Below are 21315 nucleotides of genomic sequence, written 5' to 3'. Positions count from 1 at the left end.
TAGGGGTCAATCCGAAAGAGGATATAACATTTGCAAATATTTGTGCTTGCAATATAAAAGCACAAAATACATAAAGTAAGTATTAACAGGCATATAAGGAGAAAGACAGCAATACAGTAAGAGTAGATCATACTAATTAAAATCAAATATCAATCAACACTGGTTTGAAATGACATGTTAGAACATATGGACTATACACATATAGAAAACAACAGAATACACATTCTTCTCAAGCACATAAGGAATATTCTTCAGGATAGGCCACAGGACAAGTCTTAAAAATAAATTTAAGAAAATTGAAATTATATAAAGAGTCTTTCCCAATGATCATGGTATAAAACTAGAAATCAACTGTAAGAAGAAAACTGGAAAATTCACAAATTGTGGAGATTAAACAATATGCTACTGAACAACTATACTGGGCTTCCCTTATGGTTCAGCTGGTAAAGAATTCACCTGCAATGCAGGAGACCTGGGTTGGGAAGATTCCTGGAGAAGGGAAAGGCTACCCACTCCAATATTTGGCCTGGAGAATTCCATAGACACAGTCCATGGAGTCACAAAGAGTTGGACATAACTGAGCTACTTTTACTTCACTTCACTACTGAACAGCTAATGGATGAAAAAAGTCAAGAGAAATCAAAGAATATGTTGAGACAAATGAAAATAGAAATATGCATACCAGTTTTTAGAGGGTAGTTCACAGCAATAAATATCTATTATTTAGAAATAATAAGGATCTTTAATAAAAAAAATCTCATTTTACACCTCAAGGAACTATTAAAAAACAAAGCCCGAAGTTAGTAGTAAAGGGAAGGATTTATCAAAGATCAAATCAGATAATGAAATAGGGACTAACAATAAAAAAAAAAAAGAAAAACTTACAGCTAGCTCTTTAAAATGATAAACAAAATGGACACACATTTAGCTAGCCTCACCAAGGAAAACACAGAGAGGACTCAAATAAATGAGAAATGAAAGAGAGGTCACAATGAATATCACAGAGATATAAAAGATCATGAGAGACTAGTATAAACAATTATACATCAAAAAGTTGAACATTCCAGAAGAAACAGACAAATTCCTATCAAAAAAAATCTAACAAGATTGATTCATAAAGAAAAAGAAAACCTAAACACATCAATTACTAGTAAGGAGACTGAATCAATAATTAAAACCAACCAACAAAAGTCTAGGTGCTGAGAGCTTCACCAGTGAATCCAAACAATCAAAGAATTAACACTCCTCCTTCTCAAACTATAGCCAGATATCCTGGAATGTGAAGTCAAGTGGGCCTTAGGAAGCATCACTACAAACAAAGCTAGTGGAGGAGATGGAATTGCAGTTGAGCTATTTCAAATCCTAAAAGATGATGCTGTGAAAGTGCTGCACTCAACATGCCAGCAAATTTGGAAAACTCAGCAGTGGCCACAGGACTGGAAAAGGTCAGTTTTCATTCCAATCCCAAAGAAAGGCAATGCCAAAGAATGCTCAAACTACCGCACAATTGCACTCATCTCACACGCTAGTAAGGTAATGCTCAAAATTCTCCACGCCAGGCTTCAGCAATATGTGAACCATGAGCTCCCAGATATTCAAGCTGGTTTTAGAAAAGGCAGAGGAACCAGAGATCAAATTGCCAACATCTGCTGATCATCAAAAAAGCAAAAGAGTTCCAGAAAAACATCTATTTCCGCTTTATTGACTATGCCAAAGCTGTGTTTGACTGTGTGGATCACAATAAACTGTGGAAAATTCTGAGAGAGATGGGAATACCAGACCACCTGACCTGCCTCTTGAGAAACCTGAATGCAGGTCAGGAAGCAACAGTTAGAACTGGACATGGAACAACAGACTGGCTCCAAATAGGAAAAGGAGTATGTCAAGGCTGTATATTGTCACCCTGCTTATTTAACTTATATGCAGAGTGCATCATGAGAAACGCTTGGCTGGAAGAAGCACAAGGTGGAATCAAGACTGCTGGGAGAAATATCAATAACCTCAGATATGCAGATGACATCATCCTTATGGCAGAGAGTGAAGAACTAAAGAGCCTCTTGAATGTTGTTGGAAGGAAAGTTATGACCAACCTAGAGAGCATATTAAAAAGCAGAGACATTACTTTGTCAACAAAGGTCTGTCTAGTCAAGGCTATGGTTTTTCCAGTGGTCATGCATGGATGTGAGAGTTGGACTGTGAAGAAAGCTAAGCGCCAAAGAATTGATACTTTTGAACTGTGGTGTTGGAGAAGACTCTTGAGAGTCCTTTGGACTGCAAGCAGATCCAACCAGTCCATTCTGAGGGAGATCAGTCCTGGGTGTTCATTGGAAGGACTGATGCAGAAGCTGAAACTCCAATACTTTGGCCACGTGATGCAAAGAGCTGACTCATCTGAAAAATCCTGATGCTGGGAAAGATTGAAGGCAGGAGGAGAGGGGGACGACAGATGGTTGGATGGCATCACTGATTCAATGGACATGAGTTTGGGTAAACTCCAGGAGTTGGTGATGGACAGGGAGGCCTGGCGTGCTGCAGTTCATGGGGCTGCAAAGAGTTGGACACGACTGAGTGACTGAACTGAATTTCCCAAACTCTTCCAAGAAAGAAGAGGTGGGAATAATTCAAAATTCATTTACAAGGCCAGCATTACCTGATACCAAAACCCAGGCAGGACCACCATAAGAGAAGAAAACTGCAGGCCTATATCCCACAAAAACACAGATGCAAAAATCCTCAACAAAATTACAGCAAATTGAATTCTGTAATTCATTAAAAGGATCATATACCATGATCAAATGGGATTTATTCCAGGGATGCAAGGATGGCTCTGTTACACAACGCATTAACAAAATGAAGGATAAAAATCAGATGACTATCTCAATACATGCAAGAAATACATTTGACCAAATTCAGTATCCATTCATGATTAAAAAAAAAAACTCAACAAAGTGAATAAAAGACGGAGCATACCTCAGCTTAATAAAGGTCATACATGATAAGCTCACAACTAACATACTCAATGGTAAAATGCTAAAAGCTTTCCCTCTAAGATTAGAAACAAGACAAGGGTGCCTACTCCTGACACTTCTAGTCAACAAAGTATTGGAAGTTCCAGCCAGACCATTAGGTAAGAAAAAGGCATCTAAGTCAGAAAGTAAAGTAAAACTGTTACTATTTGCCATGATATTATATGTAGAAAACCCTAAAGACTCCACAAAGAACTGTTAAAACTAATCAATGAATTCAGTAAAGTTGTAGGATACAAAGTCAATATGCAAAATAGGTTTTGTTTCTGTACCATAATGAACTATCAGAAAGAGAAATTAAGAAAACAATCCCATTTACAATTGCTCCAAAAGAATAAAATACCTAAGAATAAACTTAACCAAGAAGTTTATTTAAAAGACCTGTACATTAAAAACTATAGAACACTGATGAAATAATTGAAGATACAAATAGAAAGATATCCTATGCTCATGGATTAAAAGAATCAAGATTGCTAAAACATCCATACTAATAATCTACAAATTCAATACAATCCCTATCAAAATTTCAATAACATTTTTCAAAGAAACAGAGTAAATAATCCTAAAATTTATAAACAGGATAGCCAAAGCAATTGTGACAAAGAACAAAACTAGAGGAGAGGCATCATAACATGCTTCCTGATTTCCAACTATGTTTAAAAGTTGTAATAGTCTGGGAGTTCCCAGGCAGGCTAGTGATTAGGATTCTGAGCTTTCTCTACCATGGCCCTGGTTCAATCCCCCTCGTCAAGGAGCAACTGAGATCCCTCAGGTCACAATATGATGCCATAAAAGATACCACCTCACACCCGTTAGAATGGCTATTACCAAAAAGGGAAGGAATAAATGTTGTGCAGGATGTGGAGGAAAGGAAACCCTGATATGCTGTTGGTGGGAATGTAAACTGGTGCAGCCACAGTTTTAAAAACAGATACAGAACAATGGAACGGAGAGCTCAGAAATAAACCTACGCATATATGAACAATTAATTTACAACAAAGACAACAAGGATATATAATAGGGAAAGGATAGTCTCTTCTATAAATGGTATTGGGAAACATGACAGCCACATGCAAAAGCATGAAACTGGACTACTATCTTACACTAAACAAACAAAAATCAGCTGAAAAATGGGTTAAAGACTTGAATATAAGCCCTGAAAATGTTAAACTCCTAGAAGAAAAAACATAGGCTGTAAGCTGCTTCACACGGGTATGGGTGATGATTTTTTTGGATTTGACACCAAATCAAAGCCAACTAAAACAAAAATAAACAAAGAGGAGTACAAAAAAACTAAAAAGCTTCTGCACTGCAAAGGAAACCATCGATAAAGTGAAAAAGGAACCTATAGAATGGGAAAATATATTTTCAAACCACTTATCCAATAAGAGGCTAACATACAAAATATACAAAGAACTCAGACAACTCAATAACAAAAGACAACACACACACACACACACACAAATAACCTGATTTAAAAATGAACTTTGGGGGATTTCCTGGCAGTCAAATGATTAAGACTCCAGGCTTACACTGCCAAGGGCCAGGTCCCATTCCTGGTGGGGGAACTAAGATCCTACAAGACACATGACATGGACAAAAAGAAATAAATAAAAATGAACTTAGAAGCCAAGTAGGCATTTTTCCAAAGAAGACATACAAATGGACAAATAAGGACATAAAAAAAGGCTCAACATCACTAATCAGTGTGTTGTTGTGTGTGCTTAAGACTCTCTACGACCTCATGGGCAGGAACACTGGCTGCTGCTGCTGCTGCTAAGTCGCTTCAGTCGTGTCCGACTCTGTGCGACCCCATAGACGGCAGCCCACCAGGCTCCCCCGTCCCTGGGATTCTCCAGGAAAGAACTCTGGAGTGGGTTGCCATTTCCTTCTCCAATGCGTGAAAGTGAAAAGTCAAAGTGAAGTCGCTCAGTCATGTCCAACTCCTAGAGACCCCATGGACTGCAGCCCACCAGGCTCCTAGGCCCATGCGATTTTCCAGGCAAGAGTACTGGAGTGGGGTGCCATCGCCTTCTCCGTAAATTGGTGCAGCCACTATTTTAAAAAACAGTATGGAAATTCCTCTAGAAATTAAAAATAGAGCTATGATCCAGCAATTCTACTTCTGGGTATTTATCTAAAGGAAACAAAAACACTGAACTGAGAAGATATATGCATCACCATGTTCACTGCAGCATTATTTCAAATAGCCAAGAAATGGAAATAGCCTAAATGCCCACAAGTGTATGAACAGATAAAATAAATGTGTGTATGTATACACACATACACACACACACAGAAATATCATTTAGCCATTAAAAAAAAGAAGGAAATCCTGCTATTTGCAACAACATGAATGAACTTTGCTAAGTAAAATAAGTCAGAGAAAAAGCAAACAGCGCATGATCTCATTAGTATGTGCAATCTAAAACAAAAACAAGTCATAGAAAACAGACTAGTGGTTGCCAGAGGTGGGGGCTGGGTGAAATGGGTAAATGTGATCAAAAGGTACAAACTTCCAGTTAAAAATAAGTCACAGGGATGTTAAGTACAACACAGTGGTTTTAGGTAATAATATATTATAGTGTATATTTATAAAGTGTGAAAGTTACTAAGTGAAAGAAAGTGTTAGCCACTCAGTTGTGTTGACTCTTTGAGACCCCCTGGACTGTAGCTCACCAGGCTTCTCTGACCATGGGATTCTCCAGGCAAGACTACTGGAGTGGGTTGCCATTCCCTTCTCCAGGGAATGGAGGAAATCTTAATAGTTCTCATCATAAGAAAGAATTATAACTGTGTGGTGACAGATGTTAACTACACTTATGGGAGTGATTGTTTCCCAATGTATACACATGTCAGATCATTATGTTACACAACTGAAATTAATATAATGTTTACATGTCAATCATATCACAATTTTTAAAAATTTATGTGTCAACACACACAGACCGAACAAAACATGTCTGTGCACTCCCAATTTTTACCTCAGTATTCTAAATGCCATCAGTTTCTTCAACAACTGGTTAGATCAGGGCTTGTTTCCCCCTGGTGATATAAACACTCCCATGTCTACACTCTTTCCTCCACAAAGGTAAGTAGCTACAGGAGCTTCAAAGTGGCAAAAGTCACAGCCAGCTTGCTGTGAAAATAGGGCTCACTCGGCACTGCAGTGTCTTCTGCTCTTTACATCTCTGATACTCCCAAAACTGACTTAATATCCTGTATACTTATTGTGTATATGGTCTCAGTGTAATTTTTTAGTTTCTTCCAAACTGCACTGTATTGAGATTTATAATGTCCTGGATTTATATTTTGAGATGGACCCTTAACGTTTTCTCATAGCTTTAGCTCTTTCTGATAACTATCATCAACTGGGAGTAGGAAGTTGTATTCTTTTCATGCAACTGAAAATAGGATTGTTGTAAATATTCATTCATGCCACATTAACCAAAGCTGATTTAGTTTTTAACTTTTAAGTTTTTACTTTTCATTGCATAAAGCAGACCTCTCAATGTTTATTTTGATAATAATATAACAGAAAAAAAGTACATTTACTGTTTTTAACTTTTTATTTTGAAGTAATTTTAGTTTTATAGAAGGTTTCCGTAATATTTTTCATGTTTATTTTTAAAGAGTTCTTTTTAAATTTTTTATTTTGGGCTGCACTGGGTCTTGGTTGCTGCATGCAAGCTGTCTCTAGTTGCAGCCAGCAGAGGCTACTCTCCAGTTGCAGTGTGCAGGCTTCTTATTGCAGTGGCTTCTCTTGTTGCAGACCATAGAATCCAAGGCACAGGCTTCAGTAGCTGCAGCTTGCAGGCTCAGTTGCGGCACATGGGCTTATTAGCTGCCCCAAGGCATATGGAATCTTCCCAGCCCAGGGATCAAACTAATGTTCTTTGATTGGCAGGCGGATTGTTAAGCACTGGACCACCAGGGAAGTCCTGTCTCATTTATTTTAAATAAAATATTTCTGAGTATCCTTAGAAATATTAACTTTTTGGATATTTAAATAAATAAACATGTTTTTACCACAAAGTTCAAACACTCCACCTATTGACAAAATGTGCATCCCCAGTGTACTTCAGACAGTAAAGAATTCACCTGCAATGCAGAAGACCCAGGTTCAGTCCCTAGGTCAGGAAGATCCCCTGGAGAAGGGAATGACTACCACTTCAGTATTCTTGTCTGGAGAATTCCATGGACAGAAGAGCCTGGCGGGCTATAGTCCATGACGTCGCAGAGTCGGACACAACTGAGTGACTAAGCTCGCAGCACACACACACACTGGCAAAATATAAATCTAAAATTTAAACCACTTCAGTTATCCCAGGTCCAAACTTGCTACAATGCTAAAGACCTTAAGGAGCAGTTTTTTTCCTGGTTATAAAATACAGACCCAGTGCTGTCTGGAACATAAATGGTAGGAGTGAAATATAGATATCTGAAAAGCAAAAGCAATATTCAGAAAAATCCCTACTTTTTTCATACAAGCAGGAAAACTTGGGGAATGTGGCATGAATCTACATACTAAAAGAATGCAGTGAAACTCCACCATGTAGGATAAACACAAAGAGATCCACATGGGGACAAATTATAGTCAAACTGGTGAAAGACAAATATTGAAAGCACCAAGAGAGAAGCAGAGAATCAACTCAAATACAGGGGATCCTCAATAAGATTAATAATAATAATACAATAAATTTATCACCAGATATCTTGGATGCCAGAGGTAATAGTATGACATTTAAAGATGTGAGACAAAAAAATCTATCAACCAAGAATTCTAGATCTAATTTAATACTTCGAGGGCAATACTCCCCAAAGCAATGGAGATTCAACACAAGCCCTATCAAAATCCAAACAATATTGTCTGCAGAAATGGAAATACCAGTTCTAAAACTTCTATGGAATGAATGGCAAGGGACTCCTCACTGCAAAACAATCTTGAAAAAAAAAAGAACAAAGTTGGGAGGCTCATACTTTTTGTTTTCAAAATATACTACAAAGTTACAGTAATCAAAACTGTGTGTGATACTGACTTAAGAGGAGACCTAAAGACCAACAGAAAATAACTGAGAGTCCAGAAATAAGCCTATACATCTACAGTCAATTGATTTTCAACAATAGTGCCAAGCCCTAATGTGGGAAAGGATAGTCTCCAACAAATAGTCCTGGATCAACTGCACAGGCTCATGGAAAGGAATGAAGGTGAACCCATACTTCATACCAAACACAAAAATTTACTCAAAATGGATCAGAACCTAAATGTAAGAACTGAAACTATAAAACACTGAAAAGAAAATAAAAATAGTAATAAAACAATAAATTTTCATTACTCTGGACTTGACAATGTGTTATATATGACACCAAAATCACACACGACAAAAGAAAAAGATTAGTTAGACTTCATCAAAATTGAAAACTTTTGTGCATCAAAGGAATGATCATGAAAGTAAAAAGATAACCTTCAGAATGGGAGAAAATATGTGCAAATCATACACTGATAATGATCTTGTATCCAAAATACATAAAGAATTCTGGCAACTCAACAATAAGAAGACAAATAATCCCAATAAGCACCTAAAAAGATATATATTTCATTAGTCACTAGGGAAATACAAACTGAAACCAAGAGATATCACTTCACATTCTTATCAGAATAGCTGTAATAAAAAAACACAATAACAAGTTTTGACAAGGATGTAAACAAATTGGGACCCTGGTTGTTTGCTACCATAAATAATCTGGGGCTTCCCTGGTGGCTCAGATGGTTAAGACTCCACCTGCAATGCAGGAGACCCAGGTTCAATCCCTGGATTGGGAAGATCGACTAGAGAAGGGAATGGCAACCCACTGCAGTATTCTTGCCTGGAGAATTCCATGGACAGAGGAGCCTGGTGGACTAAGAGTCAGACACGACGAGTGACTAACACACACACAGAGACAGTGTAGAAACAGTTTGGTGGCTCCCCAGAAACTTAAAATATAGAATTACCATACAACCTCATTTTTATTTGTAGATATATACCAAAAAGAACTAAAAACAGGCATTCAAATATTTGTACACAAATATTCATAGCAGCCCCATTCACAACAACCAAAAGATAGAAACAATCCAAATATCCATCAATAGACGAATGATAACAAATATGGTAAATACACACAATAGAAGATTAGTCATCAATTAAAAGAAAGCACTGGTACATGCTACAATGTGAATGAATCATGTTATATTAAGTGAAAAAAGCCAAACTTAAATGGCCACATATTATATGATTTTCTTTCTATAAAACTTCCAGAAAAGGTAACTCTATTAATAGGGGGGAAAAAATGGTGGTTGCCAGGGACTCAGGGGAAAGAGAATTACAAAATGACTGCTTAATGGATGCGGAGTTTTCTTTTGGGGTGATGAAAATATTTTGGACACAGACAGAGGTGGTGGTTGCACAACACTATGAATGTACTAAATGCCACTGAATTGTACACTTTAAAACAGCTAATTTTTATGTTATATACAATTTCACCTCAATGATTTAAAATACATTTTTTTTTAAGTAATCAGCAGAGATCTGATCTTTTAAGATCTACACAGAGAACCTAGGGAAAAAGAAAAGGAAAGGGAAAAACATGAGTTTACTTAATACTGAAGGAATGAAACTAATTCCTAATCAATATTTGGCACCAAATTACTAAACTTAGTGAAGCTATCACCTCTACAGTTCAGTTCAGTTCAGTCGCTCAGGCATGTCCAACTCTTTATGACCGCGTGAACCGCAGCACGCCAGGCTTCCCTGTCCATCACCAACTACCGGAATTCACCCAAACTCATGTCCATTGAGTCAGTGATGCCATCCAACCATCTCATCCTCTGTCGTCCCCTTCTCCTCCTGCCTTCAATCTTTCCCAGCATCAGGGTCTTTTCCAATGAGTCAGCTCTTCGCATCAGGTGGCCAAAGTATTGGAGTTTCAACTTCTGCATCAGTCCTTCCAATGAATACCCAGGACTGATCTCCCTCAGGATGGACTGGCTGGATCTCCTTGCAGTCCAAGGAACTCTCAAGAGTCTTCTCCCACATCACAGTTCAAAAGCATCAATTCTTCAGCCGTCAGCTTTCTTCACAGTCCAACTCTCACATCCATACATGACCACTGGAAAAATCATAGCCTTGACTAGACAGACCTTTGTTGACAAAGTAATGTCTCTGCTTTTTAATATGCTCTCTAGGTTGGTCATAACTTTCCTTCCAAGGAGTAAGTGTCTTTTAATTTCATGGCTGCAATCACTATCTGCAGTGATTTTGGAGCCCAGAAAAATAAAGTCAGCCACTGTTTCCCCATCTATTTGCCATGAAGTGATGGGACCGGATGCCATGATCTTACTTTTCTGAATATAGAGCTTTAAGCCAACTTCTTCACTCTCCTCTTTCACTTTCGTCAAGAGGTTCTTTAGTTCTTCTTCACTTTTTGCCATAAGGGTAGTATCATCTGCATATCTGAGGTTATTGATATTTCTCCTAGCAATCTTGATCCCAGCTTGTGCTTCCTCCAGCCCAGTATTTCTCATGATGTACTCTGCATATAAGTTAAATAAGTAGGGTGACAATATACAGCCTTGAGGTACTCCTTTTCCTATTTGGAACCAGTCTGTTGTTCCATGTCCAGTTCTAACTGTTGCTTCCTGACCTGCATACAGATTTCTCAGTAGGCAGGTCAGATGGTCTGGTATTCCCATCTCTTTAAGAATTTTCCACAGTTTGTTGTGATCCACACAGTCAAAGGCTTTGGCATTATCAATAAAGCAGAAATAGATGTTTTTCTGGAACTCTCTTGCTTTTTCAATGATCCAGCGGATGTTGACAATTTGATCTCTGATTCCTCTGCCTTTTCTAAAACCAGCTTGACAAACACAAGACAAATGTAGGCGTATCAGGAAGGAGAGCACCAGATTTCAGAAGGATCTGATAAACTGTAGATAACAGTGCTGCAGAATGCAGGAAGTGGGGGTATATATGTACACACTTTTTTAAAACTAAAGAATTCCAGAAATGATTTAGTGATTTCTAAAAAAAGACAACAGCAAGAGTTCCTAAAGCTGTACAGAACCTGAAACCCTGATATACCAGAGAAAGGTTTGTAAAATGGTACACTACTGTGGAAAACAGTTCCTAAGGAACTATGGCAGTTCCTTAAAAAGTTAAACAAGAGTTACCAAAGTGAAAGTCACTCAGTTGTGTCCGACTCTTTGCGATTCCATAGACTATACAGTCCATAGAATTCTCCAAGCCGGAATACTGGAGTGGGTAGCCATTCCCTTCTCCAGGGGATCTTCCCAATCCAGGTTCAAACCCAGGTCTCCCACATTGCAGGCGGATTCTTTACTAGCTGAGTTACGAGGGAAGCCCAAGAGTTCCCAAATGAACCAGTAATTCTACTCCTACATACAAGTAACCCCAGAACAGCACAAGAGGTTAGAGGCACTAACCGTCCAGTAAAAAATCTGCATATAACTATACAGTTGGCCCTCTATAGCTACAGTTCCACATCCACAGATTCAACCATCCACACATTATATAGTACTGCAGTATTCACTGGAAAAAACAATTCAAGTAGGCAGTACTGAAATATTTACTGAAAACAATCTGAATATAAGTGGACCTGTACAGTTCAAACACATATTGCTCAAGAGTAAGTTATATATGGGCTTCCCTGGTGATGCAGAGGTTAAAGCGTCTGCCTGCAATGTGGGAGACCTGGGTTTGATCCCTGGGTCGGGAAGATCCCCTGGAGAAGGAAATGGCAACCCATTCCAGTATTCTTGCTCGCTCAGTCGTGTCCAACTCTTTGCAACCCGTGGACTGTAGCCCACCAAGCTCCTGACCATGGGATTCTCCAGGCAAGAATACTGGAGTGGGTTGCCACTGCCTTCTCCAGGGGATCTTCCCGACCCAGGGATCAAACCTAGGTCTCCCACATTGCAGGCAGACGCTTTAACCTCTGCACCACCAGGGAAGCCCATATATAACTTACTCTTGAGCAATATGTGTTTGAACTGTACAGGTCCACTTATATTCAGATTGTTTTCAGTAAATATTTCAGTACTACCTACTTGAATTGTTTTTTCCAGTGAATACTGCAGTACTATATGTGTGGATGGTTGAATCTGTGGATGTGGAACTGTAGCTATAGAGGGCCAACTGTATAGTTACATGCAGATTTTTTACTGGACGGTTAGTGCCTCTACCCTCTTGTGCTGTTCTGGGGTTACTTGTATGTAGTAGAATCACTGGTTAATTTGGGAACTCTTGGGCTTCCCTCATAGCTCAGCTAGTAAAGAATCCACCTGCAATGTGGGAGACCTGGGTTTGAACCTGGATTGGGAAGATCCCCTGGAGAAGGGAATGGCTACCCACTCCAGTATTCCGGCTTGGAGAATTCTATGGACTGTATAGTCTATGGAATCGCAAAGAGTCGGACACAACTGAGTGACTTTCACTTTGGTAACTCTTGTTTAACTTTTTAAGGAACTGCCATAGTTCCTTAGGAACTGTTTTCCACAGTAGTGTACCATTTTACAAACCTTTCTCTGGTATATCAGGGTTTCAGGTTCTGTACAGCTTTAGGAACTCTTGCTGTTGTCTTTTTTTAGAAATCGCTAAATCATTTATACATCCAAGAGAACTGAAAACATATTTTCACACAAAAACTTCTGAACAAAAGTTCATGGCAGCATGATTCAATATAGACAAAAAGTGGAAATAACCCAAATATCCATCAACTAATGAACGGATAAATAAACTGTGGCATGTCTAGACAAGGGAATATTATTCAGCCATAAAAAGTAATGAAGTATTAACATCAATAGATGCTACAACATGGATGAACATAAAAACCATTATGCGGAGCAAAAGAAGCCAGACACAAAAGGCCACATATTGTATGGTTACATTTATTTAAGAAATGTCCAGAAGAGGCAAATCCAGAGAGACAGAAATTTGGTTGCCAGGCCATGGGGGAGGGCAAAATGAGGAGTGACTGCTAATGGACATGAAGTTTCTTTCTGGGGTTATGTAAATGTTCTGGAATTAGATAGTGGTGATGGCTGCATAACCTAGTGAATATACCAAAAACCACTAACTGAGTGGTTGGAATGTATGTTACATGAATTATACCTTAATTTTTTAAATGTTAAACAGTTGGTTTGCAGATTGGTCATTTAAAACCCAAGATTCCTTTTCCTTCAGTATTTGTCTGAACTGCTGAAAGTAGAGTGCTGAAATTACTGAAAGAACAGGCAAAGTGAAAAGCACAATACTAGCAACACCAAAGTCACCTCTATTGGGATTCCTCTACTAGGTTGTGGTTTACATGGTTTATGTGGACTACATACCTGGGGGGGCTCCTCCTTCCGATTCTCAACTTAAACAGTGATTAAATTTCCCAAGTGGAGTCACAAATGTCACTGAAACCTTATCTCCTCCTCTACCTGCAAAGTACACCAAGGTTTAAAAGTATCAACCTTCTCTCTTCCCATTTTCTGTTCTTTCCACATGGAGGTTCTCAGCAAAAGAAGAAGGAAAGCAATTCATTTAGCTAAATCCTAAAACCTGTGAATGATCAAATAAAACATCTCTCTCCTCAACCTCTCCAACTCTCTCAGCCTCATATAAATATTATTTGAAATTTAAGAAATAAAATATTCAGGGGTCAGCAAAGGTTGCCTGGAAGTTGATACTTTGGAGCAAGAATGCCACCAAAATCAAAAGGCTACTGAAGAGTGGCATGCCCTTAGACTAAGCTTCCCAGCTTTTTCCAGTTTTAAAATCAAAGACTCACTATTACACTTTTCAAATCAGGTTCTACGAACCATCTACATCAGAATCATCTATGTTGCCTGGACCACCCCAGACTTGTAAAATTAAAATCTCTGGGGATGGCGTCCAGGAAATTTATTTTCAAAGTAATTCTTATACATTCAAGTTTGAGAAAAAATTCCCCAGACTGAGATCTGTAGCCATTTAAAGTATAGGTAAAGTGTAAGACAGAGACATTACTGCCACTGAGAAGTTTACCACTCGAACTAACTACAGAGCATTTACTACATCTGTAACTCACTCACTGTACACTACTCCATTACATGAGAGGTGCTGTATATATGCTACACAACATTAAATGGCTTAGATGACAAAGTAATGGTGTGCTTATATTCAGATCAAGAAAAGTTTTTTTCCAACATATTGAGGAAAATATGAGAAAAAAAACACATTGCTTCTATTCTTATGTATTTCTTCTGTACCTGATTAATAAAGGACTGAATTTCAATTAAGGGCATGAATGGAGATAACCCCCATTAAATCAAGTCTAAAAACTGAATAGTTTTTTAGACTTCTGCGTTAATCCTAAACATTAACATGCAAATATGGCATACACCTATATAGCATGTAACTATCACTATTAGGATGGTTTTTGCTGACATATGTTAATAATGACTTTCACAATGCTGAGATCTTTACTTTTCTACCCTGTTCCCTCCCTAATTTTGCCAACAAATTTACTCACTGAAATAAACTCTATTTCATGTAAGGAAAATCTTTCTTGATTTTAAACTATGCTAACACAGTATAGCTCTGATTCTTTTACTGCTTCATACTTAAAAAGCATTGAGACCCTATTAAAAGCATATGGAAAGTTTCTGATCTACAGGTAGGAAACACAAATTACCATCATCTTTTCCTCTATTTTTATTTACAAAAACAGACTGGTTTTGATGATAAAAGCCCAAGTGTTTAAAAAATATTATCCAGTAACTCATTCAAAGTATTTATCTTTGAAGCATCTACTAAATACACAGAGACTGTACCAAGAGCTAGGAATAGGAACACAGCAGTAAACAAAATAAACTCAAAAAAAATTCTCATAATTTACTGTGTTAATGAACCAGAGTATCTAGTCATTACAAACATTAAGCTACAAGTACCATAATATGTGAAGGCAGAATTGAGCCCATATACCAATCCTATAATCAACCAAGGAAATGTGTCTCTGAAATAATTTCTAAAAAGCCCCTCTCGCCCACCCTAGACAGGGTGTCTATGGTTTCCAGGGTTACTAGTGTCTGGAAATACTCTATTTTGAGTTCCCTCTCAAAATATTTATACCCTATACTCTATATTGCGAGAAGGCAATGGCACCCCACTCCAGTACGCTTGCCTCGAGAATCCCATGGATGCAGGAGCCTGGTAGGCTGCAGTCCATGGGGTCGCTAAGAGTCGGACACGACTGAGCGACTTCACTTTCACTTTTCACTTTCATGCACTGGAGAAGGAAACGGCAACCCACTCCAGTGTTTTTGCCTGGAGAATCCCAGGGACAGAGGTGCCTGGTGGGCTTCCGTCTATGGGGTAGCAGAGAGTCGGACACGACTGAAGCGACTTAGCAGCAGCAGCAGCAGCAGCGATGAACCTGATGGAAAGTGAGGAAACCGTCCCCTTTCCAACAGAAAACATCATTTTAAAAAGCCTGTGGTTGATTCTCTTCAACCAAGAAAGCAGCAGGCAGAGAAAATGAAATGTATACTTCTCTGTCATACTAAGTTATTTCAACATTTCCACATGTAAAAATGTATTATCTACAAGAGATGACAACATGAAAAGATCAGAGAACCTTGATGCCCAATTTAGATGGAAGTCAAAAACCACAGCCTACGCAGAAAAATTGACCATCTCTTCCTTATATCCACATACTCCAAGTACAAGCTGGTCTGGGTTTGTTTGTTTTTAACTGCTTCGGTGTTTTCGAAACGGGAATCACATGGCAGGAAAACACTCAGGTGCACCTAAGTAGGGGCCCTCCTGGGCCCCGACACCTAAAGTTCCAATACTGATTCCGCAGCCCCTGAGCAAGGCAAGGAGGGAAACAAACACCCCGCCACCCTGAAACCAACCTAGAAGGGGCTACCCGGCCCCGCGTGCCCCATGCGTCCCCCAGGTGCCCTTGGAAGCAGCGGCCCGCGGGGGAAGCCGCGCCCGGTCCCCGCGGACTCCAGTTCCGCTCGCCCGTCCCTCCCCCACCCCGCCCCCGGCACCCGCGGGACCGCGGCGCCGGCTCCGCCCCTCGCCTCCCCGCCAGGCCCCGGACAACCAGCCCGGGTGCAACGCAGCCCCAGGCGCCCAGGCGCAGCAGCGCCCTCCTCCCACAGGCCGCGAAGGCCGGTCGGGGAGCAAGCGCTGCCGCAGCCTCATCCAGGCCTGCGCCCCAGGCTCCGGCCTGGACGGAAGCCGCCCTCCTCTCTCACCTGCGTTCCCACCACCACGATCTGAGGCAGCTGGATGATGTCGGCGCCCACCGTGTTGAAGACGTCCTGGAGTTTGTTAATAACAGGAATTAGCGCCTCCATAACTCGTAACACACAAGACCCCAGCCGGGCCGGCCGCGGCAATGAATGGGGCCGGGGCCCAGAGTCCGCCTCCTTCCTCTTCTCCCCCGCCCTCTCCTCGGGAGCCGGCACCCATTGGACCCCGCCCGGCCGCCCGCTACCTGCCCCCTCCCGACGGGCCATGCGCCAAGACGGAGGCGCAGGAAAACAGACGCTGCCGGGAGTTGTAGTTCTGGCGCGGCGGACCGCCAGGGCCTACAGCTTCCGGAAGGCTGCGCAGCCCAGGCGGGTCGCCAACTTGCGGGGAAGGATGCTTGGGATTGCGCTGCTGTCAAAAGAATAGGGAGCGAGGCCCAGAGAGTCAGGAGGAAGAGATACATTTTTACTTGTCCGCGAGGCAAAATAAGTGTGAAAATTTCGGATAGGAATATGTGTTAAATATAGCGGAGTCTGTTGATTATCCAGGACGTCATTTCCTGAAAAGGACACTGTCAAGTAGGGCTGGTTGGAAAGGCTTAAAGAATCGTAGCCTCAGACACCCCAGCCACGTACAAATGGTATGCAGGCTGATACTAGAAGACGCGAGGTGCTATTCTGCAACAAAAAATGCAAAATCAGCTCAGGTTAGAACACGAGGATTCTCTCGAATGTTAAAATGTATTCAGAAAGAATATGAAAGTGCCAGATTTTCAAGAGAAGGGCTAGGGCTGGTCCCTTATTCTCTATATTCTGTATAAATATGTATTCACTGTGACCTGATTTCCGGCAAAGTGGAGAGCTGATAACTGCCTTACTAGCTGTTTGCTAAGTGTGCCTACTGTTTTATTCCTAAATGTTTTTCTTTTTTAGACGGACAGTATCTCTCCTCTTCTGTGAACCTCCAAAGGTTTCCTCTCTCAAAATAAAAAAAGGTGACATCTGAGCGAAGAGCCAAAGTAGGGAAGGAAAAAGACCCCTCCCCTACTTGACTTTTTTCCATGGTGTATCTCCATGTAACATGAACTTGTTGACTATCTCTCTCTTCTAGATTACCATCTTGTAGAGGCCAGGGATTTTTGATCGTTTAATTCACTGATGCATCCCTAACCCCTGGAAAGGGACAAACAAGATAGTCCCAAACTCATTATCCTCTTAGTTTGCAATCTAACAGAGGATGACACCGTAATAGACAAATGGGTAAAGTGCTATGACTGGGTTTATTATGGAGTCCTTAGGAGTGAAAGTTCAAGCAAGACTTCCTAGAAATTATTAGGTATAATCTCCTTGAGAGTAAGGACCACCCCCTTGAGAGTAAGGACCACTGCACAACTTTACTGAGTACCATTCACCCGCACAGCCATACATATCATGTGCTAAGTCGTTCCAGTTGTGTCCAGCCCTGCGACCCCATGGACTGTAGCCCACCAGGCTTCTCTGTCCATGGGATTTTTCAAGCAAGAACACTGTAGTGGGTTGCCATGCCCTCCTCCAGGGGACCTTCCCAACCCAGGGATCGAACCCACATTTCTTATGCCTCCTGCATTGGCTTCACTGCTACTTCCTTATTACTAGCACCACCTGGGAAGCCCCCCATATACGTTGGCTGTGGGGAATATGCTTGATTTGTTCAGCAAGACGCATGAGAGATACTCAATAAATACTTCTAAACAAATGACTTAAATTTCAACTAGCTAAGACCTGAAGGTCCACTAGTGGTGTTTTGGCATCAAGTTTTATGAACATTTCCTTCTAATTCTTTTTTTTTTTTTAATTTCAGAGTCAAAATGAGACAACTTGAGAATTCCAAAAACAGAAGGCAGACCAAAGATAGTATTTATTTTCTACCAAAGATAGTATTATATAACTGTCAGATGTTACCCACTTTGTTTCTCAGCACTCTGTTGATGGAGCTGTTGGTCTCTTCTTTATCTCTGAGCAGTCTATATTTTGTCTGAGATGAAAAGACAGACAAAAGGAGAAGGTAGGCTCACAGTGAAGCTCCATGGGTAACTGCTTCATAGGGGCAAGGTGCCCTGGGCAACAACTATGCAACTGCTTTTCCTTTATTTGTGGCCTCAAAGGACATAGTCTTTTTTATTTGTTAATGGCAAAATTTAAAGAGCAGGCATATATATATATATATAAAATATAGTATGGGGTAATATTATAATATATCCATGGGGTCGCAAAGAGTTGGACACGACTGAGTGACTGAACTGAACGGGGAAATTGTCTGCAGATGGTAAAGTCAGTCAGGTAGCTCAGAAGCTAATTGAATCTGCTAAATAGTGAAATACTGACAGACCATTAGAGGGCAGCGTGACAATACAATTAAGAATTAAGAGTAGTAGAGTCATTTCTTCACCCTAGACTATTTTCTTCCCTTTGCTCCACGCCCATATACCAGTGGAACTTATCACCTCCTTTAATCCTCCCACCTTCAAAACATTTGTCATATTTTATTAACTGTTTGAGGCTGATTTTACCTCACAACAATGCCAACAACAAAATGTTACATGTTTGGCATCCCTGTTCTTAAACACTTACCCTATCTCTGGGAATTTCTCATTAGCCTCTTTATATCTGTACTTCAGGTTCCCAAAATGCTGTTTGGCATTTGTAGAAACTCCTCAAACCTCCTGTCTCCTCTGTTTTTCAGGACTCTTTTTCACCTTTCCTGCTACTGGTGCTGCTAAGTTGCTTCAGTCATGTCTGACTCTGTGCGACCCCATAGGTGGCAGCCCACCAGGCTCCTCCATCCCTGGGATTCTCCAGGCAAGGATACTGGAGCGTGTTGCCATTTCCTTCTCCAATGCAAGCATGCACGCTGTCACTTCAGTCGTGTCTGATTCTGTGTGACCCTATGTACAGCAGCGCACCAGGCTTCTCTGTCCACAAGATTCGTTAGGCAAGAATACTGGAGTGGGTTCCCATTTCCTTCTCCATTCATTTTTCCTACACCAACTCAAAGCCCACACTTTCCAGTGAAGACAAATTTAGCTTTTCAGGCTTTGGTTACCTGCCTTTCATATCCAAGGGCTCACTGGTACACTGTAGTTTAAAAAAAAGGGACAAAAGTCAGGATTTCTTCTGTCACCAGCCCAGTCTAGGAGAGACTTTGAACACCTCTCCTTTCTAATTCGCAACCAGTCCATCTAACCAGTAATGGGCAGCATGAGCCAGTTTGAGTTTTAAGAACTAGTTTTCTGGGACTTCCCTGGGTTTGGTTAAAAAACCACCTTCCAGTGCAGGGGACATGGGTTTAATCCCTGGTCAGGGAACGAAGATCCCACATGCCGCAGGGCAACTAAGCCTGTGAACCACAACTACTGAGCGTGCGTGCCGCAACTAAGACTTGACACAGCCAATACATAAATAAATTTTTTTTTTTAAAAAAAGAACCAGTTTTCTAGAAATGCTGTATAACTGGGATGGATGTGTCACATAAGTGACACAACAAAATTAGTGAATAACATAGTGTATCATAAAGTTCTAAGTATATAATATGTATAAAGTTTTATCCATTAGTTGACTTTTTGTTTCTTTTTGATGGCTTTTATTTATTCTCTTTCCTCCTCAATTACTAAATAGTTGACTAAAAGAATAGATATATGTCTGTATGAATGAATGAATATATGTTTTCCATATTAAATTTATTTGGGCTAGTCAAGAATTAGAACTTGTTGTTTTAGACCTAGTACAGCATGAGGGAAGAAGTTCTGAATTAATCATTCTATTTAAGAATGATGTGACCTTACTCCCAATCCCAATCTATGAAATAGGAATAATAACATAACTACTACCAAAGATGTGACCTACTTCTAAAATGAAAGTAAGTTTTTAAGCAGCTTTAGCAGTACTAGGAAGCTAATGCAAAGGTAGAAAATGATATACCTCAAAATCCCGACAGCAGTCTTTAATGTATGCCACTATTTACACCACTGGCAAAACCAAAAGCAAACAAACCTAAATTAAAATAGAGAATTAATATAAATAATTAAATTAAAACTATATTAAAAATTAAAGCTACAGAGGTGAATAAAATACATTCTGCAAAACTGCTCAAATCTCTCTTCACATTCTCTCCTCTGAGGAAGAAAATCATCAAGTAACTACAGTTAATATGGAAGTCAGCACTAGATTAAAGGATTAATAGGAATTGACCTGACAAAGATGAAGGGAAACAACTTCCAAACCAGACAGAGGGAACAAGTTGTGCAAAAGTGAAGAGAAAGGAAAGACATGAGGCATTCTGGATGGTTTAAACAGCTTAGTGTGGCTTAGTATAGGGTGAGGCCTGTAAGGGAATAGTGAGTGGCAAGGCTAATAGCTGGTCAGACCAAGGTGAACTCATGAGAGTGAGGAGTGAGAGATGTCTCCTGAAGGTAATGAAGAAAATCAGTAGGGTGACCAAAGAAAGACATGACGTCATGAATTTTACAAAGATGACCTCCATCCCACTGAATTGGGATGGGGAAGGGAGAACAAGAAACCTGATAGGGAGTGGATCGCCATGTACTAAACATACCAGTAATCCTAGGAGTCCCGGGGATTCTGGGAGTATTTCCTAGATGTCTAGCCTAGAGCCTGTTTTTTCAGGCATCCTAACAGTAAATATTAAGCGTCTAATTGCACGTACTGAATCCCTTTCTGCTTAAATTTGATAGAGGATTGGATTTGTTTTCTAGGGCTATTGTGGCAAAGTACACAAACTGGTCTCTTTAAAACACAGAAGTTTATTGCGTCATAGTTCTACAAGCTGAAAGTTCAAAGTCAAGACCACAGCAGGATTGGTTTCCTTTAAGGACTGTGAAGGAGAATCTGTTCCATGCCTCTCCCCTAACTTTTAGTGACCACAAACATTTCTTTCTTGTGACAGTGTAACTCCAATCTCTGCCTCCTTCTTCACACGACAGTCTGCTCCCTGCATGTGTTCAC

At 40.2% G+C, this 21315-nt stretch overlaps 1 protein-coding gene across 8 annotated transcripts in view; it reads right to left on the bottom strand.

Moving 5' to 3' along the window:
* DNM1L (dynamin 1 like) overlaps positions 1-16564 on the bottom strand; it is a 64549-nt gene extending 47985 nt beyond the window's left edge. For 7 of the 8 annotated variants that reach the window (XM_040236812.1, XM_040236814.1, XM_040236815.1 and 4 more), the window contains exon 1: positions 16318-16545. In XM_040236812.1, coding sequence (XP_040092746.1) covers positions 16318-16419 — 102 coding nt within the window. In that variant the 5' untranslated portion in view covers positions 16420-16545. Of the gene's footprint in view, positions 1-16317 lie in introns of all 8 variants that reach the window. The other variant, XM_040236813.1, reaches the window with a different exon arrangement.
* Positions 16565-21315: the final 4751 nt, after the last annotated feature.

Source organism: Oryx dammah, unplaced genomic scaffold, assembly GCF_014754425.2.
Source record: "Oryx dammah isolate SB20612 unplaced genomic scaffold, SCBI_Odam_1.1 HiC_scaffold_11229, whole genome shotgun sequence".
Lineage (NCBI taxonomy): Eukaryota > Metazoa > Chordata > Mammalia > Artiodactyla > Bovidae > Oryx > Oryx dammah.
The sequence above is the reverse complement of the archived record's forward strand: the minus strand, read 5'-3'. Positions and strand labels throughout refer to the sequence as shown.